General features: G+C 31.0%; 1 protein-coding gene across 5 annotated transcripts in view; it reads left to right on the top strand.

The window, feature by feature from the left end:
- Nucleotides 1-15,624, top strand: part of LOC148602856 (zinc finger MYND domain-containing protein 11-like) — a 31,535-nt gene that overhangs the window by 4,210 nt on the left and 11,701 nt on the right. The window contains exons 1-14 of one of the 5 annotated variants that reach the window (XM_088552409.1): nucleotides 3-115; nucleotides 2,176-2,465; nucleotides 2,953-3,093; nucleotides 4,969-5,025; nucleotides 6,645-6,722; nucleotides 7,734-7,917; nucleotides 9,021-9,082; nucleotides 9,626-9,703; nucleotides 9,988-10,106; nucleotides 11,002-11,075; nucleotides 11,905-12,254; nucleotides 12,561-12,659; nucleotides 14,097-14,246; nucleotides 15,244-15,429. In XM_088552409.1, the coding sequence (XP_088408535.1) occupies nucleotides 2,184-2,465; nucleotides 2,953-3,093; nucleotides 4,969-5,025; nucleotides 6,645-6,722; nucleotides 7,734-7,917; nucleotides 9,021-9,082; nucleotides 9,626-9,703; nucleotides 9,988-10,106; nucleotides 11,002-11,075; nucleotides 11,905-12,254; nucleotides 12,561-12,659; nucleotides 14,097-14,246; nucleotides 15,244-15,429 (1,860 nt within the window). In that variant the 5' untranslated portion in view covers nucleotides 3-115; nucleotides 2,176-2,183. Of the gene's footprint in view, nucleotides 1-2; nucleotides 186-2,175; nucleotides 2,466-2,952; nucleotides 3,094-4,968; nucleotides 5,026-6,644; nucleotides 6,723-7,733; nucleotides 7,918-9,020; nucleotides 9,083-9,625; nucleotides 9,704-9,987; nucleotides 10,107-11,001; nucleotides 11,076-11,904; nucleotides 12,255-12,560; nucleotides 12,660-14,096; nucleotides 14,247-15,243; nucleotides 15,430-15,624 lie in introns of those variants that run through there. The other 4 variants (XM_088552410.1, XM_088552411.1, XM_088552412.1 and 1 more) reach the window with 4 other exon arrangements.

Below are 15,624 nucleotides of genomic sequence, written 5' to 3'. Positions count from 1 at the left end.
AACGTCATTGAGTTTAGTGCCGAAATTCGCACAAATTATTATGACGTTGCAATATTTGCTGTCAATACGTTTTACACAGGACACCATCTTCTGGAAGTTTTTGTAAACATCCCATGTAAATGCATTTGATATTTAAGCCTAGCATGCAGCCAATTACAGCTGTAGTTTCGTTTGTTGAATATTTAGTATGCGTCCTTGAGCATAGCAAAGTGATTGATCACAATTTTGTTCGAATTGCACAAGAAAGAGTTGATTAGCTTCCTCGTTAACTGAAAAATGTCAATATTTAGGGCAAACATCAAACAATCACATCATTTTACCCATCCATCAATTCTTATTTTCAAAACGAAGTTCAAGTCAGTGAAATTCAACGTTACATTGTAATTTCTAAATCATATTACAGTGAGTTTTCGTTGGAATAACTACAAGATGAAGAACTTTTATTGTAAATATGAACTGCATAATGTCATTAATGATGAATGGGACTGTTTGGTCATGATGTGTTACATATATTAAAATTATTGCATCAAATAACATTGAACATAGATTTTAAACACATATAAATGATCTACAACAACTGTTTTATAGTACAATATAGTATGAAATTGTGAGATGTCAGGTACACTCCTTGAGACGTTCACATTTCCCATTTTAGTGTTCGTGCATTGTTTATCATGCGTTTACACATTGTTTTGCGTTTGTTTAAACGCACTCTGGGAGCGTTCGTTTATCATGTGTTTAAATGCACAATAGGAGCGTTCGGTTAAACGCATGATAGAAGCATTCGATGAGTGTCAAGCATGCGTACAACAGAGCAGTGACAGGAAAATATATATATTTTTTCCAAAATACAGCTAGCTACTTATATTCAATTATTAGAATAACTCAAATGAACATTGCTATTTAGAGTTGTCAAAGGCTTCCAGGATGAAAATGTTACATCTGTGTGTCTAGAGCAGAAAGAGCAGCTTTTTGTTTGGTCTAAATGCTGAGACATCAAGGGACGATGCAAGAAAATTTTACAGATGTATAACAAATAGGAACTTTGCCCAATTCAATAAGATTAAAAAAATGAGTTCACTGGATGAACACTTCTGTGTAATTACTAGTTAGGGCTCCATAATCAGGAGTGCCGTCATTGATTGATTAGTAGGTAACCAAACTGCAAAAGACACCAAGGGACCATGCTCTATGACACCTCCCAGGTGCATAATTTTGCATCCTGATTTTTTAATCTTTTGATTCAGGCAGATTTCTGCTTTCTGGTATAAATACATGTATTTTTTATACAAAAAATGAAAAACGACTGCATGTACAATACAGTGTCAAAAGTGAGTCCCATTTTTAAAATTCCAGAATCTTACATTTTTCACAAAAATATATTGTGAAGCTGTTATGTGATTGATCTAAATGAAATTTCCACCAACAGTGAGATATAAAACAAAAGTTTATAGGTATATTTCGGTTGAAGATAGCAGATTCTAGATCTTATCCAAAATTGTTTTGCTATGAGTTAAAAAAGCTCTATACTAAACTTGAAGATGAGATATTAATAGAGGAAAAGCAGTTATGTGTACATGTATATACATTATATATCATTGTTGTTAACATATATATATATATGTCTCAGAATGTGACGACTATTCGCTACACTGCTCCATCGGATCAAATTGATACAGGGAAGATATGTAAACGTGTAGAAAGGACTGAAAAATTCCCAACCATGTTAGAACTGCATCGCAAATTTGACAGTTCTAACATATATATGATTGTTGTACTTAAGAGTACATTATTTCCTATAATTTTTTGTCTCAAAATTAAAATTTAATCTACAATTTTGGGCGGGGAAATTGAAATTCATGCGGAAGTATAGTATGAATAACATTTTATCAAAAAACACATCATTCTATCACTTTCATTTCTACAGTAATTAGAAAAAGGTATAAATTACATGAACAGTAAACTAAGACTGCTTATGTGGTCCGTGCCTGATCCTAATTATATGTATAAATAAATGTGAAATACCTGTATGTGTGTTTTTTTGTTTCAATGTATGACAGTAATCACCTCCTGTCTGATATTTATTAAAGATACTGGATTAATTTTATTTTTGTAAATTCTTGCTTTTAGTGATTTAAACTAATATTCTTGTAATTTTTTCTGTATTTTATAAAGATTTGAAGATGGTAAGACCAGTAAAACGTAGACATTCCGCTGTTGTGAAGGCAAAGGCCTTAATCAACGCCATACGATACATCAGACAACAGAAGCAGATACCTAACCTTGATCGTATACAGAAGTACATGTTACGTGTGTATGACACAAAGCCAGCGGAGACGGAGAAGCAGCTACAATACACATGTAAAGATGGTTTAATAGTTGCCTACAATAGTTTAGGCAGTAAAGGAAAAAAAACTGGTATTGAACAGGAAGGTTTCAGGATACCAGATCCTGATGAAATGCCTGTAGGTTTACACTGTATTACTTAACTGAGTACACAAATAGTGGTGTATGAAAGATTTAACAGCCCTGACATTTAATGTCACTTGTTATTTTAAATTTCTTAAATTTTAGATAGTCTTGCCCAAAAGTTGCCAGTCTATGGTTGCTGGTCAGGCAGTTTTCCAACTTGGTCATTGTCATGCATGCACTGTCCTTATAGAATGAACATCATTTTACAATAAAATTGCTGCAAGTCTAATAATATCTTGAAATAAAAAACTACTGAAATATAATCAGTCATGGAAGAAAGAAAGGTTATACTAATTTCGCTGATCAAAACTTGTTTATGGACATAAATAGATAACCAAAATTTTGTTAAGTAGGTTTACCATTGAGTTTGGAAAGTTACCTACCGATCAATACTAGGAGCACTGGTATTTAGAAATATAATGCAATGTTGGAAGGTATGATGACATTGCACAGATTGATTGCTGTGGTTTCTCTTTTCAGCATGGTGACCATGATTGGTACTGTTTCAGCTGTAACAATGTTGGTGAAGTATTACCATGTTCTGATTGTTGGAGAGTATTCCATCCAAGCTGTACCAAGGAGGAATGGACTGGTCCTACATTTACTTGCACCATTTGTAGAGTAAGTAGTTTAATGTGTCATAAGTTATCTCCCTTTTTCCAGTTGTCATTTATAATAGTCTCCCTTTTAAAATTCTTGTTATCATTATTGTGTCTTTAAGATATCAGTTCATATCATTTTCTTTGCCAATATTACATGCAGATTTGATGAATTTTCATTGATATACAAAATTATAAAATATTGTATCCACGTTAAACATGTCTCAGTTAACATATAAGTTACCCAGGAATTTTACTTAAGTATACTTTTACATGCTACAGTTAGAAATGAATAAAAGCTTAATGCCATGTTTTATTCATCTGACTCATTCAATTCTAGGAAAAGCAGGTAAACATTTGTCTTTTATTTTTAGCTTTTTCATTGCTTCATTTTTATTTCAACCTGAATTGATATCAAACCATTCTCTCTATTGTTATGATTTTCACCTGTAATATCTGTAGATTGTTCTAATTCTGTATTTATTGTCAATTTCATTATCATTTGTTTCTACTTGTTGAATGAAGGGGCATCTTAAAAAAAAATTAAGTGTAAAATAAAACAGTGGTCAAGCTATGATTGGGGCGTATACCTTGAAAAGAAGAAAATTTTTCACTCTAAACCAATTACATTTTGAAAAGAATTAATATTGAATGCTCTTTAAATTTGACTTTATCAAAGTTAAAGTAAGCATTTTAATGAAAGGTTATAAGATAAAAATGACAGTTTTGAGTGAAAAAATTTCTCTCGTATCCTGAAGGATAAGAAGCATGTCAAAAAGAAGGTGAATGCTGTGCCATTAGACTAGCCATGACTTTGGCACATTTCAGGGGTTCAAATTAGTGGTGGTCAGAGGTCCATGACCTTCAGTTTCTGGCATAGGACCTTTGAAATACCATTTATCAAGATCCCGGACCTTAAACTGCAATAATTGTTACTGTATTTAGGTACAGTCATGTGTATTGGTTTTTGTGGTTGTCAATTTTAACAGATTCTGTAAAGTGAAAATATTTGTTTTCATTGTTTTAATCAAGTTTATGGTTCATAGTGTAAAAACTCCATTTGGCAAGTTTTATTTTTGGGGCTTGTCTGTTCATGGCAAAAACAATGAATATCAGTGTATTGCAAAAATTAATACGCTTACAGTACTTTATTGCACACTTTTGGTTTTCTTCACTCTTGAAAGTAAATTTGGGCCCCTGCATATTTATAAGGAATGAGAAAGTACACATAGACTTAAAAGTTGCACATATTGCACAGCATCTATGTTATTAAGCTAAGAATCATGCAAAATGTGATTCACTGGTAAATAGCCTACATATTTTTATTTTTGATATTTTGTTTGTATTACCATAGTAAACAGAAATTAACTTTTGGTTTTTCATATAACCTATGTTCTTAGAAGATAAAAAATATATAGAATGCACTGTAGACTACAAAATTAAGGGAGATAACTCTGTAATTGACACTCAATTACAATAGAATCTATTGGATTTTCAATGTTGATTACCTTCTAAGAGCAGGCAGAAATGAATGAATAATTACACATTTCACAGTATAGACCCATAAAACAACTTAATTACAAAAATAAAAATATGTAGCCTTTTTTGGGGGTTTATCATATTTTACAGATTTTGCATGATTCTTACAAAGACCACTACTTAAGCAGAAAAATTTAGATGATTAATATACATTTGTAAATGTATATTTCTAAATATTCCCTACACCTTTTTCATATATAGTATCAAGTTATGGTACAAATTTTATAATCTTCTGATATTCGTTGTATTCATATAAATGCTTTGCTTATTCTGCACTAATTTATCATGAACTTTTACCTTCAATAATAGATTGCTGTAAGATAATATAACTTGATCTATTTGAACTTTTGTTGCCAAGGAGATGGAGGCAAGTGAAGTTGGTGAATGTATACAAACTATTTATATTATTGATGAGGTATATACAAATCTTATACAAAGGAGATCTTGCGATCATTGTTCTCTAAAAATAGATGGCATTATAATATTGTTAAGATTTTCAAAACTTAATTATCTTGTATTTCTTTGTGAAAGCTAAAATTCAATACATCTATTTTGGAGTGGTATAATTGGTGGGAAGGAATAATGCCAGTGGTCGTTTAACTTAGACCTAGATTTGAAAATATACCATTTAATTTGTGGATACCAATTTTCGTGGATTAGGGAAGAAACACAAGTTCGTGAATTCTTGATTTCATGGTTTTGAGGTTTTCAGAATACACATCAATGGGATTCTCCTTTTTGTTGGGAACCAATTTTCATGGTTTGGCCTATCCCTGAAAACCATGAAAATTGGTACCCCATGAACAAAAGTACTTTCACAGTAGAACATATTTACTCAGTGGGTTATATTTAGTTTTATGACCATCAGGCTCCCACCACTGGTATGCATGGGGATATTTTTATAGGAAAAAATTACAGTGCTGCATGAAAGAACCAAAAAAATGGTGAAGTGGCATCAATTGTTTTATTCTTTTATGATGTTTTCTGTATTTCAATTTTATTTTGTTTTTAAGTTACTTGTTCGATTGTTTCTGTCCGTTAAGTTACTTTTTTGTTTATTACGATGGTTTAAGCAGTCTGTGCTTTAGCCACTAGTCCTATGCTTAAGTGTACCATATTTATAATTGATCTAGGTTAAGTGACAGAACTCTGAAAATCAGTGATATGTTTGTATCATATTCAATTTCACCAAAGCCTATCAAGATTTCATTTAAAACAGAATGAAATCAATCAAAGTTACTTTGATGCTTACACGAGATTGGTTTAAAATGCTGAATACAAGCATTCCAATGATTTGTAAGAGTTGTGTCCCTTACCTTATGTCTACCTCTACATGTACAGCAGGCATAACAAGAAATAACTTTTTTTTCCAAGATTGTCTTTGATTATTTTCTTTTATATAGTAGAAGATTTGATTAATTAATTTAATATATTCTGATTTGAAAAGGATACCAAAAATTTTAAAACTTAAGGGTTCCTTGTATATGAAGTTGAAATTTTGCTGAGACTATTCTTCAAAATAAATCTTTTATGTCTTTATGAAGGTTCTATGCAAAGAATTTCATAATTCAGTTTTACTCTAGTTCCATGTTTTATAAGTTGTATTTAGTATAAAATGCATGACAAGTACTGTAGCTCTTATACAGGTGGAAAGTTTAGGTATTGGACAGGGAGACATAATTGGTTAGTTATAGGTTTTCAGCTATGGTGTATTAATATATACTTTATAAATCCATAAAATTTGCATACATTTCCTATGCTTTTCTTTGCTTTTCTTGCCATACTCAAATTAATACAGTTAAAGTTTATCAGATTAGGAAAAAATGAGTTTGAGGCATATAACAAACAAATATTGCTTTCAAAAGTCCAATGTTCTGTAGTTCATGGTTAAATTTTCATCCCGATTAAGGAAGGAAATATATTAAAACAGGAAGACATATATATATTTTATATTTTTTAAGCACTCTTCATCATTCAGGAAGGAAATAATTAATTAATGGCCATGTCTTAACATGTGGTTTGTTTTTTTTACAGGCTGGTAGGGTACGAAAACTTAAGAGAAAGATGTTGAACACATTACTTAGTTATACAGTAATGAGAATGAAAGAAAAGGTATATTTATATATGTTAAATTACAAATTCATTTTCTAATATTACAAGTGAGATTTCTTATATCAATAAAAAATTGATTTTCAAGTATCAGAAAATGGATTTGTTGTATTCAATTAATTTTTTTAATATTAGAAAATCATTTTGTAATTTTAAAAAAATGTGACTGATTTTGCAATATTGCAAAGTGATTTTCTAATATTACAAATTCATTTTCTAATGTTAAGAATTTAATTTGTAATGTTGCAATATGTGTGATGTTTTATTATATTACTAAATCAGGAATTTGTAATATTAGAAAATGAATTTTTGATATTACAAAAAGAATTTTTGATATTACAAAAAGAATTTTTAATATTAAAAAATCTTATCTAATATTAAAAAAATTATTTTGTAATATTAAAAATTCATTTTCTAATACATTGTATTACAAAATATTGATATTTGTCCACTTTGGCTTGCCATAGTTTATTTTAATATCAGTAACAAGATACTCTTATGAAGTTTCTCCATGACAGTGAAACCTGACACAACAATTAAAATCTACCCCCATTTTACACCTTTACTTCTACAATGCCTAATACATATGTGTTTGTGTGTTGACACATTCTCAATAGTAATACAGTAAAACCTCTCCAAACGAAACCCTTTTCTGACTGTAGAATTCAGTTGGTTTGGACAGGTGTACGATTTATCCAGGTTCAAAATACATTTAAACCGACACAATGGGACTTCAAGACTTGTCTGGTTTAGGCAGGTTTTTGGTTATTTCAGGGTTTGGGTTAGACAGATTTTACTCTATGAATTTTGACTGCAAATATCACCCTTACTTACAAATATCTTCATGGAACCTTTGTTAAAACAATGCAAACTTCTAAGATCATTTTCATAAAATGCAGACGAAAGTGAATTGTCGTGAAGTAGCATAAGTCTTCTGACTTGTATATTTAGATTTGGGTCTGTGGATATTTTGATTGTGTGATCAATTTAATCATAATAACAATACTTTTTCAGACTCGGGAACTCCACAAGATAGGCCACAGAGAAGATGAAGTGAACTATTCTTCTTTCTTTGTATTCAAACATAGTGATCTGAATACTATAGAGAGTAAGGTCAGCAACCATAAATACAGGAGTCTGGAGGAGTTTTTGGCAGATACACAACTCATATACCACAATACACATCTAATATATGGAGGTAAAGTGGCTAGTATTGACATCAAGCTCAGGGTTCTAAATTTGTGGTTTCGCTGTCATAAAAAAAAAAAAACTCATAAAACCTCAGGAGGACTTAGGGATTTTTAACTGATTCTGCATATCTTTCCTGAGAATTTCATATATTTACTGTTGTCGGACAACGTATTATATTTATTTTCTAACTGCTAAGAACCACAAATGTTATTTCATTAGTGAATCTTGATATTTTATATGGAAGTCAAAACTTCAGTTTTTGCAATGACTATTTCCATATGGTTAAGGAGGTAAACCTATGGTAAGGGACACAACTCTTACAAATAATTTGAACATTTTTATTCAGCATTTTACATCAACCTCATGCAAGCATCAAAGTAACTTGGATTTATTCCATTCTGTTTCAAATGAAAGATTGAAAGGCGTTGGTGAAATTGAATATGATATATGATAGAAAAAATATCACTGATTTTAAGAGTTGTGTCTCTAACTCTAGGTCTACCACCTTAAATTACATTGAAAGAATCATATAACATTAATACCAAAGACTAGAGCCAAAGATAATTTGATGAAAAGGTAAAGTAAACATCTTAATGAAACACATGAAGACAAGTTTCTTTTTAATTTGGTCATTTTATATACTTGTTGCACAGGTAGATATTTGCTGAAAAAAATTTGCCCATTACAATTGGTTGTTATGTTATTGCATCACATTGTCTATAAAACCTGATTGGTCAACAGCAACATTTTGAAGTTTCATACCTTGTTCTTCCATAGCAACTGGTGATAATGTATATGGACTTTCATTAGAATTTCTGCCATTTCAATATTCCAAAGCCAAGGCTTGTTAGTTATGATGTTGAAAATAAATAACTTTAGTTCATATTTTAATATATGTAACATTTACTCGTTATTGAAACTACATATAGGTTACTGTCAATTTATAGATTGAAATTCTCCAAATTATTGTCATATTAGCAGTGAAATGATATCTGGGGGATTTCTTATTGTTAAGATCTTCAAATTTAACTTTAGTCTTTTAAGTGATGTCATTTGCAGTAGAGTTACAGTGTAAGTACAGTTATCATGAATGAGGAATTTCTTTTGTAGATGAATATAAAGGAGGAATAGCCGAGCTGGCAAGAATAATGGCTAAAGACTGTGAACATGAGGTAATAAAGTAATGAAAATAGTTTAATAAATTTTTAATTACATGTAGATACAAGTAGAAATATCTTCTAAAAAATGTGAACAATATGTAGTGTTGTAAGAGTTATTTCATAAAAAGTGTGTCCTGGGGACAGAACACCCATGATATATAGGGGCACCACTCTCTCATTAACATACATATTCAATACATTTGTCTCGTAAGAAAAAATAAAATTTTAGCCCCACCAATATATTAATGAATAAACGGCATTCTGCCCCTAAATATAATTATGAAGAAGTAACCTCAATCATGTGGTTCACACTTAAAAATCTTGTAGTTTTCACCACATGCATTGGGGTTATTTCAAATTGACAGAAAAAAAAATTATGAGAGGATAAAAGAATAAATATCAACCAATCAGAGGAAGCGTTACATCCAAAATTGAAATTATATAGAATAAATTTATGTAGTACATCCTTAAACATAACAGTAAGTTTCCATCTTTCAATTATGAATTTTTAAAAATTTTTCTTGTTGATTGATTGATGTGATACTTTGTTTACAGGTGGAAGAGATTCGACAATGTAAAAGCTGTTATTATCTATCTAATGCCAAACCAGATAATTGGTTCTGTCAACCTTGTGTAAGTTTATATGAAAATATTGAATTAGAAAGAAAAATGATATGAGGGAAATGTAACCTGAAAAATCATGAAGAATATTGGTTTTTTTTTTTAAATAGTTATGCCATATTATTTCATAGTTTAACATCAAATAAAATTTCTTTTTAATGATGTAACAAAACATTTAGATATGAGTTGTTCACAGAAAAACATATTAACAGATTTAGCTTAGATGACCAAGGCTAGTTTCCCCCACTTATTCTTGCAGCTGCAGGTATTGTTTTGACACTTTCTACTAATTTCAGGATCCACCTCATGAGTTGGTGTACGCTAAACTTAAAGGTTACAGTTACTGGCCTGCAAAGGTCATAAGACAAATAGGTGATAGATATGATGTCAGATTCTTTGGAGGATTCCATCAAAGGTAAGTTTATAGGTCAAAGGTCATAAGACAAATAGATGATAAATATTATGTCAGATACTTTTGAGGATTTCATCAGAGGTAAACTTGCAGGACAGATATATGTAGGTGATAGATTCAAATGTCAGATTCTTAGGAAGGTTTCATCAAAGATAAGCTTACAGGTCAAAGGTCAATAGAGTGGTGTTATGTATTATGTCTAATCAGTGATCTCCATCCCCAGTTGTAGCTGGTTATTTTATCCAGATTTAATTATAAACAACACCTTTTAATTTTGGGAAAATTTTACTATTAGTTATAGAAAGACATGAAAAAAATGTGTTATATAATTCAGTTTTTCACTCAAAAATGTGCAGAATAACTGCCTTTTTGGCGAATTTGTAGGAGGATTTGTCTGAGGTAAACTCATAAGTCAAAGGTCATAAGACAGATAGATATCAGAAGTAATATGATAGGTGAAAGGTCATATGATATAAAGGTCAAACATTTGTCAAATTTGGTTGAGGAGGTAAGGGCATCCAAGGTAATCTAATAGATCTCATTTGTTTTTGGACAATAGGTCTTGTCAACATCCATATATTTCTGTATCTACATGAATATGGGAAATTTTTTAATTGAACTATAACCAGTATTTGAAATCAATGTCTGTTTTGCATTGTCATACTGGACCAACAATGAAGTCTGGTATTCTAAAGTAAAAGTATGGTTATTAACAAAAACCTAGGCTTTCTTGTACAATTGACCTGGTACAGCGTGATAGTTTTCTCCTTGATAAATAATAAGCCATATTCATGATCTCATGGATAGAATTTTTGGTCATAAAATTACCCTTCCACATATCATATACAGCATAGTTTGTGGGATATTTAGTGATTCAATTTCTTGTATTTATTTTCAGATCAGTTTTACCCAAAGAGTCCATTAAACCTATAGATGTCAATATAAAGAAACTTGTCCCAAAAAAGACTGCTGGTATGAATATCTAATTTTATGTTCAGAGACCTATTTGTTGCCATGCCCTCCACCATTAAGATGTCAGATATATTTTATCTTATGGTAGTCCAATACACATAAAAGCCCTAGAAATTTCAAGTGCATTTACAGCTAAAACACAACAGATTCATTGTCATTGTGAACCCCATAACATGATCAGATGCGGTAGAGTGGGTTATATATTTATTACAACTAACTTACAGTGAAATCTGCTTCAATGATAACTTCAGTTTCTTTTTGTTGAAAGGTCTTCTGTAGTGATAATATCTATTAACATAGATTTAATTTACGACGAGGGATGGTTTTTGTCCCTGCTTTTTAACAGAATTCCGCAAATTGAAATCCGGATTTAATCGTTACGATCCTTTTTTTACTATTTATTTATTTCTTTACCAATTTCAGCTTTGTTAGAGGACCTTGTAAAATCATCCCTGTACAACACAGCAGTAAAAATATATAAAAAAAAACAACTTATAAGAACAAATGACTCACACATTTCTACAACAGAGTAGTAATAGAAATTACTGGGAAAGAATGAGAGAAATATGGGATCCCTGTTTTAGCCTTTTATTCAGACATGATGTTCTGTCACTTTGAAATTGAAATCTGCTTTTTAATTTCCAAATTTAACCATTCCATTTCTTTTCAACGGTGTGTTAACTTTTGATTTCTCAAATTTCAGTGAAATCATTTCTATGAGAATTAAATCTAATGCACTATCTGTTCTAATTTCAATTTTTAAGAATGATTTCCCCTGCTTTAGATTAAAATATGCAATATTTATATAAACTTTTTCCATATTTTTCAGGTTTCACAAAAGCGTGTGACGAACTTAAAAAGTATCAGGAAAACCTTGCTAAACTTCCTGATAAAGAAGAGGATGATGATGATGATGGATCAGAGTCAAGTAATGAGAAAGAGGAAGTAGAATTTGAGCCAAGAAAACTTACAGAAGAAACAGATCCATATGATTTTGACAGTGAAATGGCAGCAGAAACCGCTCAGGCAGAATCATCAGACCATGAAGAAGAAGAGTCAGATGTGGAGAAAAAACCAAAGAAGCGAAGGCGTCAAGAAAAAAGGGAAGAAAGTGTAGAGAATGGAGCCCTAGAGGTCAGTTCCACCAGTAGTCCTCAAAAGAAAAGACCATGTCTTAAGGTAAGTCTGCAAGTAGCTAATAAAGGGTAAAAACAAAACTGATAGGCAAAAAATCCAGGCAATAGTAAAGAAAGAACTGTTAACAGAAGGAATTTCTAACAAACGGCAAAAACAAAGAAAAAAAAATGGAAAGTTAGAAAACTACAATGCTCTTGACTTGTTACCGGTCTTTTGAATGGAAATGGTTGGTATCTCATTAATATTCTTTTGAAAAATCATTTATCATAAAATCACTAGCCGTAGACCAACAATTATATCTGATTAAAATATGTTGTGTATGATTTTGTCATGTTATTGATATTACAGGTGAATTCTCCTGATGACATTGTCACATCAAGTGAAGATAAAATACAACCAGTTCCTAAAGTTCCCACAGTAACCATAGCAACACAAACCACCAAAAAGGTGTAGTATTAGCCAGTTTCTGTAGAATATTATAGCAATTTGAAGTAGAGTGGTACTGATTTCATGCCAAATTTAGCTAGGCTTCTCAGGGATTTAAATACCTCTCTAGTTAGAAATGTACCCTCCATTGTACCAGTGCATCCTACTTTATTACCACAGAATACTTTAAAAGTTTGAATAGCTGTAAATTACTTGGTCAATTATGACAAGATTATCCTAATTGACAACTATTCAAATGTGAAAGACAGTAATAATCTTGTCATAATTGACCAGGTAATTTACAGCTATTCAAACTTTTAAGACTGAGTCCAAAAGATTACACAGATGTTCTGTTATGATAAAGTTGGGACATATTGTTATATATAATGTAGGGCAGATTCCTTCCTAGAGAGGTATTTAAATCAATAAGAAGCTTAGCTAGATTTGTATTGAAATCGGAATCAGTCCATTTCAAATTGCTATGATATGGAGTAATTGCATGAATATCCTGGAATATTGTCCAATGTATCGTTTATATTGCACAAACGTAAAAGCATTTTGAGTGTAATGCTTGTTTATACACATGAAATATTACTATCTAATATTCATGCATTATTTGCCTTATTGTATAGCTCGTTTTTTTATGGAGAGTATATAGTGAGTTATCTGTTTTTCTGTTTCCATATCCACAAACTTTTCAAGCCTGATTATTGCCTGAACCATTCAATATATTTTATCGTAGGTTAGGCATTATATGTTGATGTGTGGGAAGGGAAAGGGTTATTGATTGAGGCCTGCAAATGGTCCAAGTTTAAAACAAGTGCCTGTGATCCTTTCTTTGAACTCATATCAGAATTGCACATATAGATTCAGTACTTTCACTACCAATATGACAAAGTTTTCAAGCAGATAAAAATATGAGCACCAGAATAGCATTTATAGCAAAAAAGATTGTTTTTAATCCAACATCAAAGACCAGCTAAACTTTGGAAGCAAAACTTCTCTTGTCATGCTTATTACATGTCAAGGAGTTCAATGGATTTTAACCAAAAAAAAAAAATATGAAGGATGTTAATGTGCATGAATGAAGAAAATTTAAGTCACTGCATGGGAAGAATATCAAATTTTTACAGTTTAAATCCTCTTGACACTAGGATATTCTATTTGTGAGTCTTAGTGAGCCTTCTAGGTGTATAGTACTTAACATATTTTTTTTCCATTTATGACAGTATTGTGTGTCCTTATCTTGATGGATAGTATTTAGTGGCACATGTAAATCATATTTGATATGTATTTAATAGTAAATCATGTTTGACATAAGTATTTAATGATTGATCATGTTTCATTTATCTATTAAATGGTAAATCATGTTTGACTCATGTATTCAATGGTAAATCATGTTTGAATCATGTTTGACTCGTGTATTCAATGGTAAATCATGTTTGACATATGTTTCAGTCTATTAGACAGCAGCATTCCCAAACTGATTTCTCAGCCAAATGTAATTGTGAGGAGAAATACAACAAAAAACTAAAAGAGTATCAGGATAAGGTGGAGAAAGACCATGAAGCCAATACAGATAAAGCTTTAAAGGAATTATCAGATAGGGTAAGTCTCAAAATGGTTTAGTTACCAAAATGGGTAGCTTAAGAATGACTGATTTATAAAATAAGGTAAGTCTAGAAATGACTGGTTTATAAAATAATTTAATTCTAATGTAAGTAGGACGCTTACCCTACCGGTGCACCTGGTCCATGCTCCCAGTTTTTAGTAGAGTCCGAGTTGCTCATTTACTTTTGTTACTTTGTATGTATGATTTTAGTTACTTTATGTTCTTTGTTGTGTATGTCTGTTTTCCATTCTGGTCTTTGTCCCTGGATTACATTCTTTTGATTACCACTATAACTTTGGTCCCCTTGATTACTCTCTCAAAGTTATTTAAATATGTGTATTAAGCAGTGTAGATCTCAAAATAGTTAAATTTTTGTACAGACTCACAATACGAAACACCAACTCATATTTCTCACTAAAGAGACAAGGATGTTTCTAATTTTAGCCATGTGAGTTAAAACATGCTATGTCTGTGATGTCAAAGTTAAATATTTTATGATGTCTTTTAAATTCTAAGGAATTTCGACAAGCAGTGCGTCCTGAATTAGCGTATTGATAAAAAGTCAATTTTAAGAGTGTGAAAGAAAAGCAACACCACCAGGAAATGCAAGACTAGGAAATATCAGAAACCTTGGGTAGGATTTCAGTGTTCTTCAACTCAGCAGAGATTTGTTAGAAAACTAGAAATTTTACCCTTGGGTGTCTGAAATTTCTTTTCTAGAACTCACAGTAGTGGTTAATAGCTTATTTATGTCTCTACTTTTCACCATGTCAATATATATATATATATATATATATATATATATATATATATATATATATATATATATATATATATATATATATATATATATATATAATGCACTTTTTTGAATACAACTGTAAAGGGAAGTTTTGATCAAGAATAATCAGTTTTGCACAACCAAATAGTTAAAGGTGAACTGTTTAGAAGTATCAAATTCAATTTAATGTATGATGTACATGTATATTACAGTTATTAAAAGATTTTGAAGAAGATAAACAACAAGCAGTTTCCAGGGCAACCTCCAGTATGTTACGAGAAATAGAGAAAGCAAAACGAACCACAGAGGAGAAATGTAAAGCAGAAATATTAGACGAAATGAAGAAACTACAACAAAAACATAAAGAAGCCATTTCACAGACCAAGAAAAAACAATGGGTAGGTATAGAAAGGGGAAGTGTTGTTAGACATAATGGTAGTGAGTAATTCAGAAGAAAAAACAAAACATTTCCTTTAGCCATCACAACTCCTAAGTTTTAAAGGAAAGAAATTTTTCCAGGACGTGTTAATCATAATAATGTCAATGTGTCGTCTGCATACTGGCCCTGATGAAAACATCAACATCTGGTATAT

The sequence above is a fragment of the Perna viridis genome, chromosome 11 (genome assembly GCF_037379345.1).
Source record: "Perna viridis isolate PV_CMFRI_1.1 ecotype Kerala chromosome 11, ASM3737934v1, whole genome shotgun sequence".
In the NCBI taxonomy this organism is placed as follows: Eukaryota; Metazoa; Mollusca; class Bivalvia; order Mytilida; family Mytilidae; genus Perna; species Perna viridis.
This window is presented reverse-complemented; position numbering and strand designations above follow the sequence as displayed.